This window comes from Notothenia rossii (assembly GCF_949606895.1).
Source record: "Notothenia rossii genome assembly, chromosome: 6".
NCBI lineage: Eukaryota > Metazoa > Chordata > Actinopteri > Perciformes > Nototheniidae > Notothenia > Notothenia rossii.
The window spans coordinates 35,470,060-35,496,390 of NC_136909.1; the positions used below are offsets into that span (position 1 = coordinate 35,470,060).

Sequence of the window (26,331 nt, forward strand, 5' to 3'; positions counted from 1 at the left end):
ATTTTGAGTGACCTGAGGCACCCTCTTGCCTCTTACTTTGAACTGTTGCCATCCGGGCGGATATATCGTACCCCTTATTTAAAAAAGAACAGATCTAGGCTGTCTTTCGTCCCACAAGCCATCAAACTCCTGAATAAATGATGGCTAGGACGCACTGTTTACCCAGCTGGTCTGACCCTGTCCCCCCTATTTCGCAAATGAGGGCCTATAGGCCCATTGTCATGCCTGCTGATATCTGGTTTTCTTATGTCTGTTTGTTTGTATCTGTGTCTATGTTGTTGTCAGTGATGTATTGTCTTATCTTTTTAAATGCCTTTGTGATGTGCTGCAACCCATTTTCCCCTTGGGGACTAATAAACGAATACTATATGTAATTTCGATTCTTCTTTCTTTTTTTTTTTTAATAAACCTACCCCTAACCCTTAATAACAAAATACAACTGTGAACCATGTTCAAACTCAACTTTCTGACTACATTTTGCACATATTTGCACACTTGTCTGTACAGCCCTCCACTTTAAAATATAAGTCACTGTAGTTTGCCCTATTGTCATATATTCATTGTCCTAGGTGATTTGGTTTAGTTTGTATATCTGGCATAAATACTTGTCTTTATTATTCTTTTGTAATGCTAAATAGTTTATAAAAAATACTTATTTTTATTATCTTTATATTTTTGACCTACTATTGCACCTTATTTTTTTTAGATTGTTTATGTTCAGACACCAAAGCAAATTCCTTGTATGTGTAAATACCTGGCAATAAAGTCAATTCTGAAGAAAGGATAACATAACATGATTTGACCAATATGCACTTAAATGCATAACATTACCAAACATAATTTGAACAATAATGCATGACTGATACAATGTATATTAAACTCAGTACTGAATAGATACAATTAAATGTATTTCCTCTATTGGAAGACGGGATGTCTAAAACACTTAGCCTATAACAAGGGATTTGTAGCTATACAAGCTGTAAAGTTACTGCTAATGTTGACATGAAACTTCCTGTTTTTTATGTTTTAAACTGACGAACATGCAAGAGGTTTTTATTGTGAAACCCTACAGACATGCTAAGCAGTGTGCGAAATATGGGGGGGTCCGGGGGAGCTCGACCCCCCCGATCAATAGGGTTTACCAGCTAAACCCTGTCACAGAATACAAACCAAGTAACACCGAGACACTAGCCACTTGTATTTAAGCTCAACCACTTATACTTAACAATATTAAAAGGTAGCCTAATAAATAATATTACCGTATTGGTATAGGCCTACATCGCGTACCTGCAATTGTTTTAGTGTGACAGGAGAGCCGAGTCGCTGAACCACTGTGCATTAAACCAGATGCAATTAGCATAGCGAACACATGGCGAGCACCTCGTCACACATCATATTTGTTTTAATATTGGGTCGTCATTATATCGTGTGTTGGTGCAAAGTGAAACAAGTATGAGCTTGGTTGTCTTCAGTTTCAATTTCAGAGCTCACTTACTCAAAAATATTCAACCAACATTAAACACTAAGAAATACCAGAGGTCCTATATTTATACAGTCTATGCGTCAAACACAACTCTTACATTTTAATAAACACCGCACCAGTTTTAGCGTGTCTGGACGGTCTGGACCGCGGCTTTAAATCAAAGAGGGAAGTATGGGACAGAGCCATAGACTGGACGGAACGCTCTCTCTTTGCTACGTTCTTCTCTGATAGCAGAAAAGGTAAAAAGAAAACTCAAAACTGTAACTGTAAATCAACGGGATAACCGCTTAATATATTTTTAATTCAACTTAATATGTTAGATAGTAAGCGTATTAATTTAAGTATATGATTGAATTCGTGGTAATGCGTCGTAACCATAGACAGTATAAAGGTCACAACTATGATCTCTACCGCTGTGTATACAAGATGATAATCCTCAAGCTTTTTCCGGTCAGGTCCGGAAGTTGCCTGTCGTTGTTTACATTCTCTGAGTGGTCCAGCTAGCTAATTGGCGAACAGGAATGATGGCAGCTTCTATGAAATGACGGGCGACATTTGATTAGGTTTTTATATTTATACACATTTTTCGTATTCTCTCTGTGTTGTTGTTGTTGTTGTTGTTGTTCGGGTCATGGCTTTAGCTCGGTGCTGGTGCTGTCTTTGGGTAATGTTACCGCTCGTCCTGCTGCGGTGGCCGACGGGGCTGCTGGTCGCCGCGGAGCAGGTCGCTCTGGTGGAGGTTTTCCTGGAGCAGCGGCCCGGCGTCAGCGCTGTGCTCCAGGGGGAGGTGATGGAGTCCGGCAGGGAGAGCAGCAGGAGCTCCGAGACCCAGGACGAGGACCAGGAGGAGCTGGAGGGAGAGCTGGTCCTGGTGAGTCGGTCAGAGGGCAGTAAATCATGGTAAACATTGCACGTCTGTTCTGAACTGTTGCAAACATGGAGATGTGTAAATCACCAAAAGAGCATAATTGATGGCACTTATCGTTAATTCAAAAAAATGTAAAAACGTTAGTATGATATTAGATCAAAGTATTGGCCGAAATTAGTTTAAAACCTGTGTATAACCCTAATCTTAACATTTCCATATTCATTTTGAACATCTGTCTGTCATGTCTCCTATGAAATAAAATGGAACGTGAGATGTATCAGCACATGAACAAAACAAAGCAGTGATTATTCAGTAGAATATTTATTATTATGCCATCACTTCTAAATTTTCTTAAACGATTTTAATAGTAAATTGAGTGAATGTAGGTGGTATTGTTTAAAATGATGGTCACAACAAACAAAAGTAAACAAGTTTCCTCCTTGAACTGCCACTGCAGAGGAGCTCCTTTGTGAAACCGCTTCCAGTAAAGAGGTCAAGCCTTCTTTCTGTCCTAAGGTTCAGAATGAGGAAACACAGGTGAATGGAGGAAAAGGTGAGGACGACACCAAAGAGCAGGAGCTGTGGATCGGGGTGGTGCCTGTGGAGATGGACGAAATCAAAGCTTCCACTGGGAACCAAGAGTCCTTCGCTGATGCAATGGTCAACAGAGTAAGACGTTTCAATGTGTTCTTAGTCTGTTGGGGTATTTTTCACATTGGTACTGATATATATGACAAAATAAACATGTACCATTTCTGTTAAAGATGAAGCGAGCATTGGTCCTCGGAGCGTCTGCCCTGATCATTCTCGCTCTCAACCAAAACACAGTCAGTGAGGTAAATCTCTACAACCTCAACCAGCTGTGTTCCATTGTGTAAAACCCTGTCATTGACATACTTTGGAGACTCTTATTGTTATTATTTGTGCGTGTATCCATTAGAAATCTTCTTTGGAAGTTGCACATCAGAAAAAAACTGAATTGCAGGCGCCACATCAAACATATATGATGGATTACACCATTTCATATGAAAGTTCTCTAACATCTGCCTTGTCTGTTTCAGATGGATCTGTCCCAGGTGCTGTCCAAGCCTATCATTGTGATCCAGACGTCGGAAAATGTCACAAAGCTGATTGGAGCTCTGCTCAGGTACAGAAAAACATACTATTTATATATTACATCATCTGCTCACATGGAAATAGACATTTTCCTTTAAAGCAATTGTGCATATGTGAAACAAAATACCCTATATTCTGAAGGAATCAGGTCATTGTCACAAGTGCTTTGTCATTCATGTGAGTTACACTATCTGATTAAGTTCTCTCTCTCTCTCTCTCTCTCTCTCTCTCTCTCTCTCTCTCTCTCTCTCTCTCTCTCTCTCTCTCTCTCTCTCTCTCTCTCTCTCTCTCTCTCTCTCTCTCTCTCTCTCTCTCTCTCTCTCTCTCTCTCTCTCAAGGGGTCTTCAAGCTACAGCAAAGATCACATACAAGACGATCCTGCAGGATAACCTGGTGAGCCCCCCACTCTAGTGTTAGCTGACTGTTTCTCAGTGTTTAGCACCCTCCAGTGGTGAGTGAGCAGATGACAGGCTGAGCGTCTGCTGTGTGTTGGGGCAGGGGGCCACGCTCACGCTGTGGTCCAGCTGCGGTCGGTCCAGAGGGGGTCCCTACGGAGAGTGGCAGGGGGTCATCTGCACGGGGGAGACCAACTCTCAGGTCCAGGTGGGGGAGCTGCACCAATACAGGCTGGTTCACTTGTTTAAACTCCTGTTGGAGATATGTAATACATTAAGGTCTGTTTAAAGGGCTTTGGGAGTACTTCTGTGTGTAACAAAAAAAAGTTTTTTGGACTCCTTACACAGCCACCAATGGAATCTAATTCCACAAATAGTATCAAATCCATTTCTCTGCTCTCCTATATATCCGGAGGCCATTTCTGAGTATGGATGTGCTACAGACTGCTGAATGAATGATGTGTCAGTGATCCAGATGCTGAAGAGCTGCTCTTCCCCCCCCCACACCTTTAGAAGTACCTGCAGCAGCTGTGGGACACGGTGCTCCTGGTGGCTCTGATCATCAGCACCGGGGTCATCGTTCAGGCCCGCTGGCAGCACCAGGACCAGCAGCTCCACGACGACCTGGAGGTACTGAGGATATCAGTAGAACTCATTCTTCAGCAGTCTCTACAATAATATTCTTCTTTAAACACTCACAGAATGATCAGCTGTATATCCCACTAGTGTGAGCTTGAATTCATTTAACAGACCCTCACACAACTAGTCGTATGCTCACTATATCCCAATTACATGCATTTTTGCTCAAGCTTTAATAATCTATCACACAGTTCTTCTATAAAACGTGTGATGTTCTGCTGCGTTGCGTCCTTCAGCTCTTTCCTAAACAGGACGTCCTGAAGAGAATGTCGTCCCTGAAGACCAAAACTTACCTCCAGCCCAAACCGTGGTGTGACCCCTCCCAGTCGGGGGAGGCGGACAACTGTGCGGTGTGTCTGGAGCCATTCAACAACAACCAGGTGAGACCACAGGTGGGGGAGGGGTGATGTTCAAGGACTCAGGAAGGGTTTCTGAGGGCTACAGATGTTCAGGTGGTTCTGCAGTGGTGTGTTACAGTTGTGTGTGTGTGTGTGTGTGTGTGTGTGTGTGTGTGTGTGTGTGTGTGTGTGTGTGTGTGTGTGTGTGTGTGTGTGTGTGTGTGTGTGTGTGTGTGTGTGTGTGTGTGTGTGTGTGTCTCCTGACTGTCTCCTCTGTGTGTGTGTCTGTCTGTGTCTCCGTCTCCTGACTGTCTCCTGTGTGTGTGTCTCCTGTCTGTGTCTCCTGTTTGTGTCTCCTGACTGTGTCTCCTGTGTGTGTGTCTCCTGACTGTGTCTCCTGTGTGTGTGTGTCTCCTGTGTGTGTGTCCTGTGTGTGTGTCTCTCCTGACTGTGTCTCCTGTGTGTGTCAGTGCCTGCGGGTGCTGCCCTGCCTGCACGAGTACCACAAAGAGTGTGTGGACCCCTGGCTGCTGCTGCACCACACCTGTCCTCTGTGCAAACGCAGCATCCTCGGTGAGTGACTACACACTGTCTGATGTTTCAGGGCGCAGGTTTTCAACTCCTACACTCAGCAGAGAACTGCGATGTCACTGAATAATTTGTAGCAAGTGCCCATGCTACTAATTATGACTATTTTTTAAGACATTCTAATGGCAGTTTCATTAAAGCATTTTACTAGAAACTATACAAATAACTTTGAACTTACTATACTATGGCCTTTATGGACTTTTTGTAGAATACTACTTTTTTGTGACATGCTATACAATGCCATTCCATTATTATACCTACATGTTGGACAAAATGTTTTACTATGTGGTTTTTTGGGATATTTTCATTTTCATCCCACATACTATACTTTTAGCTTTGGTCTGGGATTGAACAACTGACCCTCCGTTTGATAGATTAAAACCCCTTAGCTATACTATGTGTGTTTGACATACTATAATAAAATCTGATGTATTGTTTCATCGCCTTTCCTCACTGAACCTCTTCAGGCAGCGTCCGCAGAGACAGTTAACGCCGCCTCTCTTCCAGCTCTGGGAACAAGGTCTCTTCCTCAGTGACACTCAAGTAGCCCTTTTTTATCTCCAAACCTCGCCGCTTCCTCCTTCAAGCAATGGATTGAGGGACTAATAAAGACTAAACAGCAGTTTGCTGGCGTCTGGACTGTGGAGGGGTCAGATTTTGATATCTGTCCTTAGCATGGGTGCAGTCAGAAAGAGAAACAGACGAACAGTAGTAGTGTTAACACAATAATATGAAGTGCTGTTGTGTGTAAACAGTACTACTTCCTGGGATCATGTTACTGTATATTTGTGGACATATCTGTTTGTATGTGTGATGTAAAGCAGGGCAGATATGACTAATGTGCTCTCGTGCTCAGTGACACACAAACCACTTCTGCTCTGTTCCTGCAAACAGCAACGAGGCATCCGGTGATCTAAACCGGAGCGATTACTGTCGAGTACATGCTTCATGTTTGAAGCAGGGACGAATCGATGGACTGTGTTAAAGTTCACTTTAGGTCCAATTGATGTCAACAACCACCATATTAAATAAGAGTGTAAACTAGTGTCCACGCTTTGCTTCTAAATGCGGAGGTTCTATAGTTTGAACAGATGTGGAAGAATGGGTCCTTACCATGCCTTGTGACTGAACTACAGCAGAGACAGAGACCTCAAACGCATCTCCTTAATTATACTTGTGTACGTTTTTAGTAACTATTAGTAATGATTAAAAAGGTTAATATTTTGTAGAGAATCAAAGCTACGTTGGATTGTTTCCTCATTTTTAATGTTGTTTATCAATTTCTTCCTTATCAGACGGTTAGTGTTAAGAAGCCTTAACAGTTTTGTTCTGAGGGTCAAACCGATTTCACTGTTTCATCTCAGACATTATGAAAGAGGTCAACGACACACATAATCTCATGTATTTGAATGTTTAACACACCCAGCTACATTTGACTGTGATTAAGTCATCAACACATTGTACTGTGAAACAAAGTTAATGACTCCAACTCGAAAGATATCGAACACGTAGTCTTATATTTATTTTAGGTTCTTGGTTTTTCCAATTGACATGTTTCCCTTTTTTACAAAATGCCTGTACGGCACGTGCTTCCACAACATCAGGAGGATTTTTCTTTCATTATATTATTTTTGAAGGCTGGACAACAGTGGTGTGAACTGGGTAGATGTTGTCACGTTAGAGCACTTGAACGTTACATGGAGGGAGGTTTTTCACAAGCTCCTCCCACAGGATGAGAGTAAGAGCAGCACTGATGTCTAGCAGGCCAGTAACTGTTCCTCCAGCTACAGAAAGAAGAGAGTCTCTCCTTAACCCTGGACGCATCCTCCTTTTATTCCTGTTCTGCTTATCTGATGATGTCAAAGGAACTCAAATCGTTCACTCTGGATCTTAATAATAAATGATTTCTTACTTGGCAAAAATAAACGCCTTTGTCCTCAGTCTTTGGCTTTTATCCTGGCTCTGTGAGCCGGGATACAAATAATTGTAGGTATACTGTACAATGCTGTTTATTACATTAGAAGTATTTTTCTGACATAATTTACTTTGGTTTTTTCTGATGATCATTTTCTAACATACATAACATTTCTAGCATGTCGATAGGTTCTCTAGTTGGGGCAGATATGGAAAAAGGGTTTTCCACTTGTCCTTACCATGCTATATGAATTAAGTGCAGCAGAGTAGGAGACCTTAAACACATCTTCTTAAATATACATGACAGTAGTTGCATATACAAAGCTATGGTTTGAACATTTCTGCCTTATGATGTAGCTCAGTTTTGTTATCACATTACTGATTATACAAATCTGCCTTAAAGGTGCATCCATTAGTGATGTGTTGGTCTTTTAAGTGAACGACGGGAGCCGGCTCGCGCCCGCGAAAGAGCCATTTCTTTTCTTTTTTTTGGTTAAGTAATACAAGACAGAATGATATGTCTCCACGCTGCGGGTGCTCCGTGCGTGCATGCAGTGACATGTAATATCCAAGGATATAATATCCTTTTAGAGACTGTTGGATGCTGCTGTTTTGAGCATTGTTATTTATTTATGATTATCTTTAGGCTCAGCAAAGATTTGATTTGTTAGATCTGTTGCTGTCTTTTTTTCTTTAGTTAATACTGAAATAGAGCCCTGCTGTTTTGTTTGGGCTTTTTCTTTAAATACAAATTTAAAATGTCGATACAATAGCTGTCCTTTTTCAAATGTCTATGCTAAAGTTTGTATAGGGGTTGCTATCTGCTTTGTGTAGCGTGCTTCTACGAGCAAGTCAGTGCATTCATTGGGTGGTATCAGAGAGTTACAAGGGTCTGTACATGCAATGAAAACAATTGGCCACAGCAAATCATTTATATTAAACATGTCATTTTTACTTTTCAGTACAAAGGATTTATTGAATACTGTAAGTGATATATGTGTACACATATAAATCATTAGTCAAAACAGGGCTACATTTGATCGAATTATAAAAGGTATATGTGGTAAAATTAAGAGCCGTTTAAGAGCTGGCTCTTCTTGGTGAGCCGAGCCAAATGATCCGGCTCACTAAAAAGAGCCGGAATTCCCATCACTAGCATCCATACTTTGATGAAGTCAAAAACGCGTTCTACTGTGAAATAAAAAGGAGTTAACCAGTTAAGCCCGAGCCTGTTTTTCAGGTCTCAGGCTCGAAAATGACATTCCCAGAACAAATGACCATATCTTCCCTTTTAAAAAGGGGTAAATGCATAATCTTTTTCTCAAAGCAATGATAAACCTGTGAGTTGGATGTAGAGGAGTCAGGATCAATATAGATTCTTTTTTTATTTTAATGTAAATTCAGATTGAACATAGTAAAAAAATGTAAATGATAGTGTCCCTTAATAAGTACCCTGTATCAAGAGATTGATGCAAAACAAGTGAAATGTGACGTTTTTAGAGAGATTTAGAAGAAAAAAAAACACTTCTGGGGTCATTTGGGTGGATTTTCCATATCTCTTTCAAAGCTTCTCCCATTCACTTGAATGGGGTGACGTAGAAGATTTTTAATCTTCGCCGAACTGCATTGTGGGGAGCATGGCATGGCTTTGCAAGCATCACGAGCATCTATCGGCATCAAAAGTTGAACAATGTTCAACTTTTGAGGCTCGATGCTTGGCATCAGCCAATCAAATCCCGTTTATGCAAATCCCGCCAGTGCAAGCGCTAGCCAAACAAACCGCGTGCAAGCTGGGAGAGCCAGACCGCAGTTCATTTCCTCATATTCCAAACGAGATATAGCAAATCACCCGGTTCTTTACGACCAGAACTATCTACCGGGATACAAACCGGAGGAACCAGGCATGGAGGGAGGTGGCAGAGACAGTGGGTGAAACTGGTAGGTTTTTCACCTGTTTGGAGAGTTTATATCCAGTTTACTTCGTTTTAACACTGCTATTGCTTTGTATGTCGGGGGCGGGAGATTCATGTGATTGGTTGTTGGTCGCAAAAAATCGCCAAGCTTCAGACACGCCCAGCATCAAGATTTTTTGATGCCTGTAGTGTAGACTGGCCGTTAGTGTTGTGATGTCTGCGTTTGCTTCCCCTGTCGCGAGTTCTGATCGCTCAGTGATGATACCAATACCTATAGAATCTGTGGAATCTCAGCTTTAAATCTGATATATTGTATGTGCAGTTACGATAAGTAATAAGGGTATTCTCGTTCAGGTCTAATTTAGACGCTTCTTGTGAGACTTGTGCTTTGTTTCGGTAAAAATGGTTCATATCTTCAGTTAGCTGAGTTTCTAACCGTTAAGTGAGTATGACACTAATAGATTTTTTTAAATATCAAGAAGCCCTGAGACACAGTTTCATGAAAAAACTACCCGCCAGACCCGGATTAGGGGCCTCTCGGGCTTAACAGGTTAAAGATGACTCGAAGGATGTCAAACAGGGTTTTATTGTATTTATTTTACGTTGGTTTTAGATTTTCAATGTCAACTTCAGAAAGCATTTACATGAGATTTTTGTTTCAAAATGCTCTGATAGATCTGTTCTCTTTATAGAAAATATTCTCTGCATCATGGTCACATGTTGGAGGTTCCCCCTGTACGGCACGTGCTTCCAAAACATCAGGGTTTTCTCTCGCTATATTTCTTTGAAAACTGGACATCAGTGCTGTGAACTGGGTAGATGTTATTAAGTGCGTGCAGCCAGCTCCTCCCACAGGATGAGTAAGGGCAGCACTGATGTCCAGACTTCAGCAGGTCAACTAACTAGGTAACTGTTCCTCCAGCTACAGAAGAGAGTCTCTCCTTAACCCTGGACACTTCCTCCTTTTATTCCTATGTTCTGTTTATCTGATGATGTCAAAGGAACTTCAGCCTTTCAATCTGTATCTTAATAATAAATGATTTGTTACTTGGCAAAAATATGTCTTATTCTTTGCCCACAATCTCTGGCTGACACTCAGGACTTTGGCTTCTAGTGAGCTATAAAAAGAAAATCAGTTGGGCCGAAGAGCTGTAAGTCCTTTGGGCTCCAACCCTAAAAGCAGAGCATCAGACAGCATCTGATCACAACGCCCTGCCGAAGGAAGTCTGTAAACTACTACAACTTTCCAAAAACTCAAAACCTTTGGCGGCTTTTCCTTTGAGCTAAGACAGCGTCTTTGGGGCTGAGGTGTGATGGAGGGGACAACTAAAGGCTCAAAATGTAACACAGAACAACCCCCCCGCCCCCAGTTTTTCCTCCCCTTCACTGACTCACACCTCCGCCGCCTTCCGTCTATCATTCTTGTGTTTTGGTCTCTCTCGCAGCGGGCCGTGCTGCCGCTCAGGAGGGGATCATGCCTTTGTTCCTCTTGCGGTCGGCCATGTTGCGGCGGTTGTGGTTGGCCCCGCGGCCCTTGCTGGCCTCCTTCTTGCGTCGGTCCACAACCGTCTCCTGCTTTTGTCCTTGGCCTTTGGGTTGGCCCACCACGTTGTTGGGACGCGGCTCCGGCCGGAAACTGGAAGGGAGGGATGGAGGGAAGTGAACAGAGTGTGGAGGGAAGCAGTAATGGAAGAGCTACAGGACTTTTATTTAATACAGCGAGAGTATGCTTCTATCCAAGGTCAAAACTAAATGTTCTCGAAATTAAGTACTGCATAGTCACTGTTTTTTATTGTGATTTGCTATTTTTTGTATTTCCATTCAGATCATATCCTTTGATATGAAGTATATTTAGTATTTTAAATTGCATTAGAGGGCTCTTCCAGCCTCTAACCTCAATTTGTTATTTATTAAGAGAAGATAAACCTTACTGAGAGGGGAAAAAGGATGAGGAAAAATCTAGAGAAGCATTATTTATCATGAAGACTGTTCTTGGATGGATTTCCAGCTGGAGAGTCTTACCCTTTCCTCTGATGCATGTCAGCTCTTCGAGCCTCTGCCCGCTCTCTCAGCAGAGCCGGGTCCTGCACAAACTGGTCCCTGTTTACGTTGTTCTGAAATGAAAATAGATTCACATGTCAACACGGGATTGGAAAAGGCACAAAGGAAACCAAAAACTGTAATTATCGGCTTCAGGTTGTATGCCTCGCCCAGCAGAGGGTAGTTTATTATTTATGGTATGTTTGAAATACATTCCTGTGCTTTGCATATGGTCTTAATTTTAAGCAACATGCAAAAATACTGTAACGATAAAACGTGAAGAAAAGATTTTAATCTTATCACTAAGCTTTAGGTCTAAAATAAGTTTTCTGTAATGTTGGATCTGCCATCATGGAATTATTTCAGTAGGTACCTGTAGTGGTTCTTCCTCCTCTTCCTCTTCCTCCTCAAATTCTGGTTTGTTTCCTTTTCTGAGGATTTGTGGGACAGTGAAAGGCCTGCAAGGAAATACAAAGTTCAAATGAAAAGCATTTGATTAGAATCATCATATTCCTCATTTAGACAGCATTGCATTAGATATGGCTGTAACAGTCCGTGTCAGTTGATAGAATACACTGTATGATGCGGAACCAAAGTCCACCCCCACTCCTAGCCGTACCCGGTTAGCAACATATGCTAATGACCACTCAGTTCTTTCATTTGGTTTTACTACATTAGACACCTTTGTTTACTTCTGTAACATAGTGACATCACTATGTAACACTTGCGCTTCAATTGGCCAGCACTCTAGCACATTGTTCATGATAGTCTAATGGGTGGGATTTCTCAGCAGTTTTGAACAATCACAACAGAGCCGGCCAGCTAACCAATGAGAGCAGACTCTGGTTTCCGACAGAGTGTGAGCCTAATGCTGCGTTCACACCGGACGCGATGCGAATATTCGCATCGCTCTAATCGCTCGAATTTCACCGCGGTTGCCAGCTGTGTTTACTCGCGTCATTCAAACAAGACGCGCTGGCTCGGGGGCTACAACTACACCAAAATGAACATATTTTACCGTGATTAAATTGTAATACACGTTTCTAAATGATGCTGACGTAACAACATACTGATACCGGTTAGTAAAAACCATGAATTAATGCTTGACAAGTCTGCAGACAAGACGGCAGGCGAAACACCTTTTAAAATGCGTGTTTTCTGAATGGAGATTGGGTCGACCAGGCTCAGCTAACGTTGTATGCTCATTCCACACTCACAACAACGGCATACAGACATAAATAAACCAGCGACTGTATTCACCATGACACAGACAGTCTGTGGTTTGTACTTGTTTAACTTTTGTCCAGTTTCTGAACAGATTTCTGTGTGCTGACAGCTAACAGCTAACGGCTGATGTTTTCTGGTTGAACGTCAGTGACGGCAGGCTGAGATCCTCACCGCTGATTGGCTACCACGAGATCTCGTCATGCGAATATGACACTCGAGTTGAAAAAATTGAACTTGAGCGTTTGTCGCGGCCCCCTTCAATCGCGCCACGGAATTCGCATACACCGCTTCATGCTTGCCGTTGGAGCGAATTTGCGTCTGTCCGCGTCTCTGCATTGACTTTACATGTAATCGCGCCGCCCCCAAACATTGCATCGCGTCCGCTGTGAACGCAGCATAATATGTCCTCTTTGAAAGGTTCCCCTTCCCCTCATACACTGTGCCGTACCTCCTGCTCAGCAGACTGTCTCCGTCCGTGTCGTTGGCTCCCACTTGGCCCATGTCGTAGGTGTCGTCGTACTCGTCGTCGTAGTCGTCCAGGCCGTACGCCTCGGGGCTCTCTCCAGGCTCCAGGACCACCTCGTCCACCACCGTCTCGTAGGACAGGTAGCGAGCTTTCTGCTCCGCTATGTGCTGCTTGTCGTTCAGCAACTCTTTGGCGCTCTCCCCTTTCCTGCAAGAATTATAATAAACACAGAGCAGATCACAGGCAGTCCCACCTTTTCTTCTTTCTTTAAATATGTAAATTATTTTAGCGTTATTAAGAATCCTACTTTGCTTTCACTAAACATTTTGGGTGGGGTTTTTTAAGCACATAAAGAGGAGTATCCTTTCTGGGCTCATTTTACCTCCTGCCTTTCCAGATGCGGGACATGTCCACCTGGTCTCGGCGGAAAACGTCAAACTCGTCATCATCGAACACGTTGGATCTGACGTTCAGCACATCTGGAAGCGGCTCCACCACTGGCCTGAAGGGACAGAAGAAGAACGGGAGTCAAACACGGCTTTGAGGACTCATTTGGCTTCAAATGATTCACTACACCCATTCTAAAAATCATCTGCAATAGATTTGATCATTTGTGGAGTTTGTCCCAAAAAGTATTAACAGCAATTTAAGTTATCAAATATATATAATTTAACAAGCAATAATGCTGAAGATTTCATCTTGTTAAAGGGGCCCTATTATGGTTTTGGGGGTTTTCCCTTTCCCATAGTGTGTTATAGAGGTTTGTGTGCATGTTAATGGTCTGCAAAGATTAAAATCCTAAAGAATCCTCCAGAGGGAGTCGAGTCCCCCCCCCCCTCCATTGGACTCCTTTGTTAACTTATTTTCGATTCGCTAACGCTCCAATACATTATACGTGATTTGCGTAGGGGCGTGCATTACTATGACAACGCCATCGGAGTAAATAAGAAATTAGAGTAGCAAAAATAAGTGACATTTTTGAACTAAAAGCAATTATTATTACTACATGTGCCCCTCTCTATCAAAATCAGACAGATTTTAATTGCGTTCCGAGATAATAAAACTTGTGATTGAGTTATTTTGGGGTTCAGGTTGATTTTAAATAAAGTGTGGCTTTCAGAACATATAATTCTATTCGCCATATTGAGATGATAAACACGTTTTTTAAGCTTGTACGGACAGGCTGTCACTTACACAGACGTTCTTGATGCTACTAGCTTAAAATTGAGTTAGCCTAATTCATAGGACAGATGACTGAACAATAATCTGCTGCCTGTTGAACATCATTGAAGGAACCGCCTGTTAACAAACTTTGTCAATAAAGATTTCATAATCCAAGCTAATCCAATGCAGCACTTCTGAACCAGAGCCCAGTCTGCTCTGATTGGTTAGCTGGCCGGCTCTGTTGTGATTGCTCAACTGCGTAGATATGTCCCGCCTCTTAGGCCATTACGTACAATGTGTTGGCCGATCTATGTGGCAATAATAAATAATGAGCATTTTTAGGTAAAGGCCCCCCTGTGTGTGGGGTCACCTGGGCATGGCTCGGTCCAGCTGGTCCAGGCTGGGGGCCAGGCGGTCCTCCAGGATGTTGTTGATGACCAGCTCAGAGTTGTAGTGGTACTCCTTGAGGCAGGCCAGCAGGAAACCCTCACCCAGGTCCGGCAACAGGTCCCTGATGCAGGTCAGCAGAGACTCCTGCTCCGCCTCGCTCACCGCACACACCGCTCCCTGAGAGGGGTATCACCAGCAGAGACTTCATTATCCTTACTGTCATTTCAGTTTTTAATGAAATGGATTATAATATTATAGTAGTAATAGTTTTTTTATGGGTTTTCTTTGTTTAACCAAGATATACATATATACAGGCTTTGGGAGTTAATAATGACATGTAACTGGATTACATTACTGCAATACTCCCTTACATAAAAAAAGACATTTCTACAAAGGATTGCTAGCAGGAAAACAATGTTAAAAAACAAAATAAAAGTTTGCAGTATAGTGTTTGTTGTTAAAGATCAGCTCTTATCTCTTCCCTGTAAGCTGTACTGTTCAGTAGGCTAATACTTCAAGTGTGGATCTCTACGCCTCCTACCTGAATCTGCTTTATGGCTTTCTTTCTTCCATTTGTTATTTTTATAATTCAGAAGTTGAACCTATATGTTCATTAAATAGTGTGTATGCGCACACTCGTTAGTAGTCACTATCACTAGTCATGTGAACTGAATGTTGAATGTTGAAAAAAGCAAGACAAATGAAGACATGCTGCTTATGAGATATATGATAACAATTAGAGAACTCACAACATTGTTCTCTTTTCGGGGAGCGTCCACCATGGCCTCGGCCCCCCTCAGGCCCTCCCCCCCTCTCTCTGGCTCTCGGGCCTCAGCAGCACCGCCCGCTGCTCCCTGATACTGACTGTTGCTGTGTGGCCTCCGGTGGCCCACTGAGTCCCAGGCGCTCTGCACCCCCTGCAGCAGGTAGGAGGTCCGGGTCTCATCTCTGATCGGAGCAGGCAGTTAGGGTTAATAAACCATCAATACTGCAGACAGCATTAACCGCTGCTAATATTACAGTATGGCTGTGAGAACATTCGTCCATCCTGAATATCCCTCCACTAACACTGGTGGTTGACCTGATCTTATTGAAAAGGCAATATTCATCTTACCAATTGCGGTCCGAAAGAGGGTGGTAAGGGATACTATGCCCCTAGATATTAAAAGGTGTAACATTTGAATGTAATTTCTACCTTTGCAAACACAAGATGTATTATCCATCTTTGTCCCAAATGTGGCTTGATTTGCTCTACTAGCTCAACGAAAATCTGATGTGGTTATATGGGCTCTATAAACCTACACCATTGATTTTCTAAATAGTTGCTGATTGGTCCACATGGCGCCTTTTTCTGGCAGGCTGGGCACTGGGCAGAGCGTCCTCCCAGCATTTCATTAAAAAAAATGCTCCCAGAGCTTTTATATTGTTTCTTTGACAGTAGTATCTTGACAACGTATCACTGCTGCTGTATGACGGACTAGCTTTGCACTCATGGATTTTATTAGTTGTTTGTGCTACTTTATATTCGTTTCACCATATAGCGGCTAGCCCCACCGTCATATGCTTCCTCTCACACTCACCTGCAGCTGGCTGTTTGCTTAAACAAATGAGCTTTTCAGTCTTTGTTATGATATGGAAAACACAAGGTTGAAAAGAAGCTTCTCCTGCTGCGAGGCATGTGCTCTGTTCTCATGGAATTAGTTGGAAAAAGAAGGCGGCACACAGAAAAATCAGCTATGTGGCTCTTATTCAACCAAATGCTGCCCATACACTCAAGAGAACATTTTACCCGGTGGAAACATAAAATGGTTGTTCCATCTTTGTCCCGAATTTGACTTGATTTGTTCTACTAGCTCAACAAAAACATGAACTCTGAAAAGATGGTTATTATCTGGTAGAAACCGATTCAGAAAATATATTTTTTTCCTGTAGAGCGGTGAAGGATACATGACAGGGAGGGCTTGTTGTAGGAGGCTGATGTAGTCTGCGATGGGGAACTGCTCATCAAAGTCTGACAAGAACCTGAGGGGACAAAGAAAAAGGAAATCCCATCATGCACTTTGTTATTGTGTCTCAAAAGATGAGCGCAGCGCTACGTCACTACCCGGCCAAATAATCGCCCCGCCCACTTTCAGGTGAAAACAAAGAATCGGCATCAGGCATTATCATTTATCTCATGTTCCGATTAACCCAGCTTCCCCAAATGTCTTTCTTTTTGGTGTCTATATACGCCGGGATCCGGAGTCATGGATGATCCTGCGGTCCTGTGTCATGGATTGCGAGTCCTGGATCTTGAGTCGTGGCTTTGGTCCTGGATCATAAGTCCTGGATGGATATACTCATGGATTCATCTTCCTATTATACACACATGCATTTCCAAACATTTGGACTACCTATGTTGCAAATGTATTATCTTTTCAATTTACACACGGCATCTATTGCACGTCTGTCCGTCCTGGGAGAGGGATCCCTCCTCTGTTGCTCTCCCCGAGGTTTCTCCCATTTTTCCCTTTAAACTGGGTTTTCTCTGGAAGTTTTTCCTTGTACGATGTGAGGGTCTAAGGACAGAGGGTGTCGTATTGTCATACTGATATTCTGTACAAACTGTGAAGTCCACTGAGACAAATGTAACATTTGTGATATTGGGCTATATAAATAAACATTGATTGATTGATTGATTTGTTATCATGCCTAAAAGCTGCTGTGTCTTGTATCGCACGTCAAACAACACAGATCCAAAGTTCACATTTTCTATATTTTGACTAAAAGGATATTAAAAGTGAATATCTGTGGGAGAACTGAGATTGTCATTATTGGGACCCGGTCAGTCATGAATTTACATCTACACTTCCTCACAGCTACATTGTGATGCCAGTAGTCAGAGTAAACATGTGTAAGGCTAAAGGTCAAAGTAGTGACTGTAGATGCTGCATTAGAAGATAGAAAAAGTGAGACAACCCACTTTGGAAAAGCCCCCACCCCTCAGAACCAGTAGTTTTACCTTTTCTCAGGTAAAAAAGATGTGAAATGTTGTAGCAGCTCCTCTGCACATGATTGCATGTTTTCGCCCCTGCAAGAGAACAAATGCAGCGAGTTAATGTTTGCATGTGGATGTCAATTCTGCTAAGATGCATGTAGAGAGGTCTCACCCCTCCAGGATGGGCTGCAGGCAGGTGTGATGCAGCAGCAGCTGGGCCATCTCCACTATCTTACGACAGGAGTGAGACAGCCTTTTCCACAAGTCCTCCTGAAGACTAAAGCATGGTTTGGGACATTATTCATAGGTGGGTGTCAATCTTTTGGCCTTAATTAAGTTTTTTAAATGCAGCAGAAACTCACCCTGTAGCATCAAAGTTCCTCTTCCTCACCGCCTTCTCCAGGTCGGGCACAGCGCTCTCATAAAACGAGACCAGTCTGCAAGAGAGACGAAAACAAAGTGGTGGTGAGAAGCTTTTGTGAAAGGTGTGGCTACGGTACTACCGGGTCAGTCCATTGGTTACCTGCTGAGGAAGCCGTGGGAGTGGAAGCTGGAGCAGGCGGCAGGGAAGATGTCCAGGAAGGCATGGATGGTGGTGGTGGAGTCACACAGGTACAGAACAAGATCTACCAGATCCTGGGACAGAGAAAAAACAACCACATTTATTATCAATGACATGAAGCAGCAGTGATTTGGTATCTCTAAATTCACTTTTAGAGACCCAGTTTTATAGAATAGAATAAGGGGCAGGCCTTATATAATAATAATAATAATAATAAGGTGTCTTATTATTATGGTGCTGGTTAGCCTAGTTTCTAAGGAAAGCCAGATTCATTCATCAATCTCATTCACCTTATATTTTATAAAATTACTTTTTACATAAATAGTCACTCTTGCAGATTTGTCTCCGTGCAAGAACAGTCTGAATTATATTTGTATTTGAGAACACATACATACTGGATATTAAAATACGTAGGATCTGTGTGTGTGTGTGTGTGTGTGTGTGTGTGTGTGTGTGTGTGTGTGTGTGTGTGTGTGTGTGTGTGTGTGTGTGTGTGTGTGTGTGTGTGTGTGTGTGTGTGTGTGTGTGTGTGTGTGTGTGTGTTACCTGCTGGCACATGGTCATGGAAGTGGGCTGTTTGTGTGCGTTCAGCTTCATCGGCTCCATGGCTGCGGCCCCCTCACAATGGAGACCACACTTATCCATGATGGTGTCGAAGATCTAAGGGCAATGGAGGATAACAGAAAGAGAGAATTAGAGGAGAGTCATTTACAATGTCCAGGTTTGGGAGGGTTACTTTATAAATGTAATCAGTTACTGATTACTGAATACATGGCTCTGAAAGTAATCTGAATACAGTTACGTGTCTTAAAAAAGTAACGTAATCAGATTACTTTTAGATTACTTTTGGGTTACTTTCTTTTTCCATCACAGATGGGTATGTTTTGGTGTACAGGAGACACAAAAAGCAAAAGGAAACTGAACGTGTTTTTACTGTTTTAATGGCATATCAAGAGCACAACTGAAACATAACATCTGAAACAATGTAACAACATAATACACTTGTTGGGGATGCAGCTTGGGATGTGAGGAGTGAGGGACACGGCTTAGAACGGGCCTGTCGCCTTCTGTCCTGCCAGTGTTGGCAGGACATGAATTAAAATGTCGAACTCTGACTTCATTTTAAGGACATGCCGGCCAGGGGTGTAGAGCTATATTTGTTTAAGCACCGGATTGGCAAAACAGGAGAGTGTGTGCACCAGTCTGCCTTGATCTATGTATTCATGTCATTGATACTCACAGTATCTGCTGTTTTATAGAAGGAAAACCTCCTTCACTTCATGAAATCTCTGCAGCGCCAGGAGGCAGCGGGAGGGTTAACTCAGTCTCTGAGAAGAGGAGCGTGCAGTGCCTTTCACGCACCGCCTTCACTGTGTTTACCTTCAGAATCATAAGGCTAAAGGGCGGCCGCAGGCTGATGTGTTTTAACCACACACACCTCTACACACACACAACTTAAGCGCACACTTTTGTTCCTCCATGTTTTGTTGTTATTGTTTCATTGAGCGGACCCGCCACTTTTTTTTTCAAACGCTCCCTTTTTTGGTCCATCTGCGGCGGTAAAAGTTTTTGTGCGCTGTGATGATTCGGCTGTACCTTTAATAATGAATATTAAATGTTGTGAGGAAATCTTTCCACCAATAATTCTAATAAGTAATCCAAAATGTATTCACTTCAGGTTTACGAAAGTAACTGTAATCAGGTTACTCGTTTTTCAAATGTAACGCGAGCTGAATACAGTTACTTGATTTTTGTATTCTGATTACGTAACGCCGTTACATGTATTCCGTTACAACCCAAACCTGACAATGTCACTGTAGGACATATACGACACTTTTCAAATGCCTGGGGTGCAGTTATTGGAAAATTGTGAGTTTTTAATTTCTTTCCATTAATCAGAGTTTTTATTGAATTCTCTATATCGACTAGTGCAATATCCAATAGCAAATTATATATCTGCACATTATTTGTTTAAAGTAAAAACATGTGTCTTGTGGTGCTGTACAGATGTCTGGGTCTGCAAATCGTATTATTTAGACTCGATCAAAAATAGTTTGGTACAGAAAACAAATATCAAACATCATTATAATATATTTTCAATAACATCTTACAATAATTACTATAATACTTAAAAACTACAATAATCTAGAATCCTAATTTATGACATCCTCCTAATATTTTATAGAGGCCGAATTGTGCTTTTTTTGGCTTTCCCTTTCCTGTAGTTTGTTATATCGGTTTGTGTGCATGTTAATGGTCTGCAAAGGCAAAAATCCCAAAGTTCCCTCTCCCCCCCTGACTCCCTGCCTGAAACGCCTCTGTTTGACTCCTCTGTAAAATAGTGACATCACTAACACTTGCGCTTCTATTGGCTAATACTACAACACAGCGTACATAATAGGCTAAGGCAGTAGACCGATCACAACAGGGCTGACCAGCTAACCAATCAGAGCAGACTGGGCTCTGGTTTCAGACAGAGGGTGAAAAGAGGTGCTGCAGCACAGGCAGCATGATAAAAATAAAGAGCTGTTTGAACATTAAAGCTTGTAAACACGTCACAGTAGAGACACTACATACTGATATGAACCTGGAAATTAGCATAATATATCAAAATAACATGCAATATTTTTTCCGAAAGTTTCTACTGCACTTTTCGTGTAAATATGCAGCTGTGTTTTGTAATCATAACCTCACCTGTAACACAGTGGGCACTGTCTCATCCAGGTCGACATAGTAAGACGGCTGGTTGGTAAAGATGTTCTCTGAAAAAGTGAAAACCAATATCAAAGTAACCAAAGAGTGAACAAATAAAAGCTAGGAGTCTCCACCACATCTATTCATCTAATGGATACATCTCCCATCAAAATACCCTCAAATGATTCAAATGGAACCGTAATAAAAAGTTCACCTATCATCTTGTGCAGCAGCTGGCTGTTGCCCTTCCCAAAGAGCACACACAGATCCAGAAATTTGGGAATGTCAAAAAGGAAGTTCTCGTAGATAATTTCTCCGAACACAGACGGAGTGAGGAAGCTCTCCTGAAGAAGAAGGGAGAGTCAGCAAGTGTTACATCTATACAAAAGTGCTGTCTGAAGTGTTTACTAATCAAACTATAACTGGTCTTTTTAGTGATCAATAAATGATTCTTTCTTCACATTTGGTTGCAGCTCCTACCTTGGACTCTTTATGTGTGGCCATCCTGAGGAAGGTCAGGAACACCGCCCTGTGGACGCAGCGCTGCATGTCTGCAACCGCCGGGGAGGAGGGCATGGTGGCCAGGTCCAAGCCACGGGGGGCGTGATGCAGGTATGAGTCTAGGCACTTCTGCAGAGTCTCATCAAACACCACCTGATGGAGGAGAAGGAGCAAAGAAGGGAGGGAAACAACTATTTTAGCTGTCATGACTCAATCTACAGTGTTTTTTTATTCTGCTGCCATTAGGGCTGCAACAAACGACTAATTTGATAATCGATTAATCTATCGATTAATGAAACGATTAATCGATTATTCGGATCGTTAAGGTTTTAACTGTACTACTACTTATATCAATACTGCTTATCGATCCGGTCCTTTTAACGATAGTATTAACGGTTCTTTTGACAAGAAATAAGGTAAACTAACTAAACAAATTGTGAACAAAACTAACATTGCTTTTTATTTTAATTAAATGCATAATATTTCACATCAAAAGAAACAACAATGTTTTAACAAATCATGTTAAATAATGTGATGACAGAACTGTAAACCGAATAGCTGAAACTTTAACAAAATAACTCAGTTACCTCTAATCATTAACCTATGTTTTTATAACTGAGTTAACTGTGTGTTGCTGCTAGCATACATAACACCTGACGTGGAAACGTTACTCGTGGACAGGGCTACAGAGCTACTAGAAAGACAGTCGAACCCGGTGCATTCCTCCGTCTGAATGTGGTGCACTTTTGCTAAGTGTTTAGACAAATTGCTCGTTTTACCGCCTTTATATGATAAACTGTTATTGCACTTTTGGTAACGAGCATTGTCCACATCGAGACGGCTAAAGTTTAACCACACCTTGGAGCGCGTTCTCTCCGCCATCTCCTGCTTGTGTGTGTAAACTGCCCCGCCCCCTCGCAAGCAGGCGGGGGAGAGATCTCTCGTCTGAATTGGGAAGATCGAAAATACATTATAGACGCATTTTGTAGTCATATTGCATATTAGAAACTGAGTTCGCGACACTAAGACTGTGATATAATGTTTATGTAGCAATAATACATATGACATATGTTTTAAATGTCTCCTGTACCGATAAAAAAGAGCGATAACGTTGGAGCTTAACGGGGTGTAGAACACATGTGATGACGTCACCAACGAATCGACGACTGAATTAGTTGCCAACTAATTTGGTAATCGATTTTAATCGATTAAGTCGATTAGTTGTTACACCCCTAGCTGCCATACACTTTTGTGGCTCACAGAGATGACCCCCTAATTTTATGTGGCACGCGAGAGTTTTGCAAAAAATATAATTTCTATCAAACTATTCAGAACAGTGTCCATAAACTACAAGTCCCACAAATTAGGACAGTAATCCAAAAATATCATTTAAAGTTGGAGAGATATAAAAAATATGCATAAATAAATAAATGTTAACTGGTAAAATAAGATATGAATGAACAACAAAAATCAAATAAGCTACATGTATTTGTTATTGGCTAAGGTAGGTTATTGGTTATGTTCATATACTTATTTGATTATTAAAATGTAAACCGATCTTTTTCATATGGGTGTTTTAGAGTTGTACCCCCTAGGTCTAGTCTCTAGTAATTCTGCTCAAAGTGCTCCAGATTGAAGCATTTTAATTTAAAATGTTCAAAAAAATCTTCCCGGGGGCCATACCCCCGGACCCCACTAGAGGATGTGAAGTCCACCCCCCAATTCAAACATGTTCATACAATAATGAATACATTTGAAGCCATTTTGACATATATTACCTATGTCAATAAGTTTCTGTTTTTGTAGTGTATTGTCTTTAGTAGGGATTTTTTATTTATTCTCTATATATAAAATCTCGCCTAGGGCAGCAAATTGGCTAGAACCGGCCCTGGTACTAGGCCTCAAGAGCTTTTCTTGTGCTGACACATAGAAACAAGTTGGCGGGGCACACTTCGCACGTTCACACACTAAAAAATTCCACGCGCTCCGCACTCACATTATGCTGGGCCCACGTGCCTTAACACCGCTGCTATGACTCCATCTTAGGGGAAACACTGAGGAGTATTATGATATTGTATCTTAATGATAACGGCCCCTCACCTGACACCAGAACTTGTCATGGGGCAGTGCCAGCAGCCACTCCAGGTCCTCTGTGATGAATTTGGCATGTTCCAAAAACTCCTCCACCTCAGCGGGAGAGCCGTCTTCAGGAGGGGATTTGTAAGGCACAAAAAAACGGTCCTCCTTCCTTGCCGGGTGCTGATGTGAAACAAAAGGCACATGTTTTCCTTCTGATACAACTTGACTTGTGAAAGGTGAGTAAGGTGATTCTTTGACTGTTCTTTTGTATAAGATGATGTGATATGACTCACCAATGCAGGCAGTGTCTGCTCTTTTCCTAGCGGGCCCTTCTCAGTCACCTGCTGCTCATCCAGTGGCACTTGGGCACAGGCCATGGCTTTCCCTGTTTAGTTTCTTCTACATCAAAACAACACAAAGACATTTCAATTACATTTTGTTCGGTACATCCTTTATTTCGATGTACTTGTAGTTTTGTGTGTTTTTTTTTAAAGGTAGCTCTTGTCATGTCATAGTTACAGTTTGACAGCTCAAAAGTGTACTTTTTTTAAATCATAGAACACGCTTTGTAAACTCTTTGTAAACACAGAATTGTGATTTGATTGATATTATATTCACCAAAAACAGAACCTGTCATGGATTATTCATTTTTTTCTTTTAAAACAAAGAGTTTGTTTTGTCTATACTTTATTAAATATAATGAGCAATTACAGAACTATAATCTCTCGTATTTGTTTGCCTTCTTTAAAAGCAGGCCACGTCATTTTACTCACCTTCATTTATTATATCACTTACAACTACTTTTAATCACACTGAAATACTTCCAGTCCCACAGAATTACAGCATAACCAAAACCTAAACTGTGCAAAGAAGTAATATATAATCAGATTGTTTTTGTATTATCCTTAGTCTAAGAGGGTACATTTACATTTGGTTGCATTTATTTATAATTGTTGTTTGTATCGTCTTTGTGCTATATATGTGTGAATGAACTATATGTCTGTACCTTGTCTTGTGTACTGATGTTTGAACCTTATGCTCATTCGTTCAATGTGTTGTTTTGAAAGGTACCTCCATCTTCTTTTCTGCACTGTATAGTAATGGAAAGTATATACTGTATCTCCCGATGTCTTTAATCTAATGTTTAATCGGGAGCAGTACATCTTTGTACACCCTGCAATGGAAAGGATGCAGGTAATATAGGGACATCGTGTATTACTCCCTTCTTCTGACATATTAGCAGTTGGAACGTGTCCAAACTGCTGAAGCAGGGAACTTCTGCTAGCTAGCTAGCAGCAGCGGTTTATAAAGTACTAACAGCTTGAGAGTTAGCCAAATTAACTTGCTGTTAGCTAGTTAGATCAATGTTAGTTACGAGTGCTTATAGAATATAGCCACCTGTTAACCACCAACGTAACAGCCCAAGTCTGCTTACATCGAGACTGTAGGTTCATGCGTAGTCAGATGAGACAGCCTGCTAGCTATCAGCTAATCACCAAGTTACCGAACTGACAGCTCGGCAATGAATGGAGAGAAGCTAACGTTAATGTAACGTGGCTAACCTGCCAGTGACTTCAGGACCGTCCCTTTGTGACTCGTATGTACAATAATTGAAACGTTATCGGAAATGAACGCTTTAATAAATATGCTCACCTCTTAATGTGACTGCCTATAAATCGTTAAAGCCATTTCGTCTAAAAAGACGTAGCAGCTTTCTACAGTTTCAGTTTCCTAACGTTTCTAATCACCTGTGTCCTGCCCGGAAGTGACGTAATGTTGTTTTGTCTTTTACAGTTGCCTGTCTTTACTGCCCCCTGGTGGGCACCAGAGCGCAGCACAAGAGGGTTCATTTATCAAAAGATAAATGTATCTATCTATATACAGGTACATCTCAATAAATAAGAATATCGTGGAAAGGTTGATTAAGTTCAATATTTCTATTAAAAAAGGAAACTAATATATTATATAGATTCATTTCACACAAAGTTAATTATTTCAAGTGGACCATTGAGCCACAGACTAGTTCCTTTTCTCCTTAGCACAGGCAAGACGCTTCTGACGTTGTCTCTGGTTCAGGAGTGGCTTGACACGAGGAATGCACACATGTATCCCATGTCCTGGATACTTCTGTGCGTGGTGGCTCTTGATGCACTGACTCCACCCTCAGTCCAATCCTTGTGAAGCTCCCCAGCTTTTTGAATGACCTTTGCTTGACAATCCTCTCAAGGCTGTGGTTATCACCACAAGGACACCGTGTTGTTTCTGTTTTTTCCTGTCTATCTTCCTACACTGCTTTCCATTTGAGTAATAAAAAGATACAGGTATAAGAAGAATTTCCATCATACTCATCAGATAAACGAGTAGCTGACAAACAAACAAACCAACCTATCTTCCCAGCAACTAGTGGTTTTTGCATTCGTTCAAAGGAAAAGTGTGCTTTTATGGAAAACCATGCTGAATGTATTATATGATAGACTGATATGGAAAAGCATATGCAGAGACATGACCGATTTCTGCTTTTGCCATTTTCACGGATATTCCCAAAACACATACCTTCTCTGGTCAATTCCTGATGGTCTATTTTCGATTTGTCTCTAAAAGGCTGGTAAGATTTCTTCATTTCAACCTCTGTTCTTCTACTTCTTCGCCTTTATTTACAGCCAAAGCCTAAACTAACAACTTCTGATCAAACTACGCTTTGATTAGCCAGATTTATTCGCTCAAAACTTGTTTTCTTTGTGAAGGTTATCTCCACATTTGAATGGACCCACACCTGTATAGGTATAACGTCTTCACAGCTTAAACAGCACTACTGTAACACTGTCGGACTCAATGGACGGTTTTAAAACAAGAAGTATACAAATCAATGCATCAGATCTTCACGTCGTCCAAAACTCTGAGTTTGTTGTTTCTGCCAGTGTGTGACACAAGCAGAGCCGGCCCGACCCATTAAGCAACATAAGCGGCTGCTTAGGGC

General features: G+C 41.7%; 2 protein-coding genes across 5 annotated transcripts; one reads left to right on the forward strand and one right to left on the reverse strand.

The window, feature by feature from the left end:
* The first annotated feature begins 1,941 nt into the window (after window positions 1-1,941).
* rnf215 (ring finger protein 215) lies at window positions 1,942-17,339 on the forward strand. Of its 2 annotated transcripts, none has more exons than XM_079687837.1 (10): window positions 1,942-2,354; window positions 2,868-3,020; window positions 3,116-3,187; window positions 3,413-3,498; window positions 3,806-3,860; window positions 3,966-4,070; window positions 4,376-4,492; window positions 4,738-4,881; window positions 5,310-5,412; window positions 16,474-17,339. In XM_079687837.1, exons 1-10 carry the CDS (start codon window positions 2,115-2,117, stop codon window positions 16,479-16,481), a joined length of 1,083 nt encoding a protein of 360 aa, XP_079543963.1. In that variant the 5' UTR covers window positions 1,942-2,114; the 3' UTR covers window positions 16,482-17,339. The 2 variants fall into 2 exon arrangements, with proteins under 2 accessions (XP_079543963.1, XP_079543962.1); XM_079687836.1 differs by lacking the exon at window positions 16,474-17,339 and adding an exon at window positions 5,895-7,353 and having other exon boundaries at window positions 1,943-2,354.
* ascc2 (activating signal cointegrator 1 complex subunit 2) lies at window positions 9,834-25,146 on the reverse strand. Of its 3 annotated transcripts, none has more exons than XM_079687833.1 (19): window positions 25,008-25,146; window positions 23,648-23,753; window positions 23,376-23,534; window positions 21,255-21,428; window positions 20,989-21,118; window positions 20,775-20,842; window positions 18,627-18,740; window positions 18,042-18,154; window positions 17,881-17,955; window positions 17,691-17,795; window positions 17,543-17,611; window positions 16,489-16,563; window positions 15,291-15,489; window positions 14,522-14,718; window positions 13,370-13,489; window positions 12,970-13,194; window positions 11,668-11,752; window positions 11,277-11,368; window positions 9,834-10,890 (listed from the first exon to the last, which is right to left on the reverse strand). In XM_079687833.1, exons 2-19 carry the CDS (start codon window positions 23,729-23,731, stop codon window positions 10,716-10,718), a joined length of 2,259 nt encoding a protein of 752 aa, XP_079543959.1. In that variant the 5' UTR covers window positions 23,732-23,753; window positions 25,008-25,146; the 3' UTR covers window positions 9,834-10,715. The 3 variants fall into 3 exon arrangements, with proteins under 3 accessions (XP_079543959.1, XP_079543961.1, XP_079543960.1); XM_079687835.1 differs by having other exon boundaries at window positions 25,103-25,121; XM_079687834.1 differs by lacking the exon at window positions 25,008-25,146 and adding an exon at window positions 24,753-24,928.
* Between the last annotated feature and the right edge of the window lie 1,185 nt (window positions 25,147-26,331).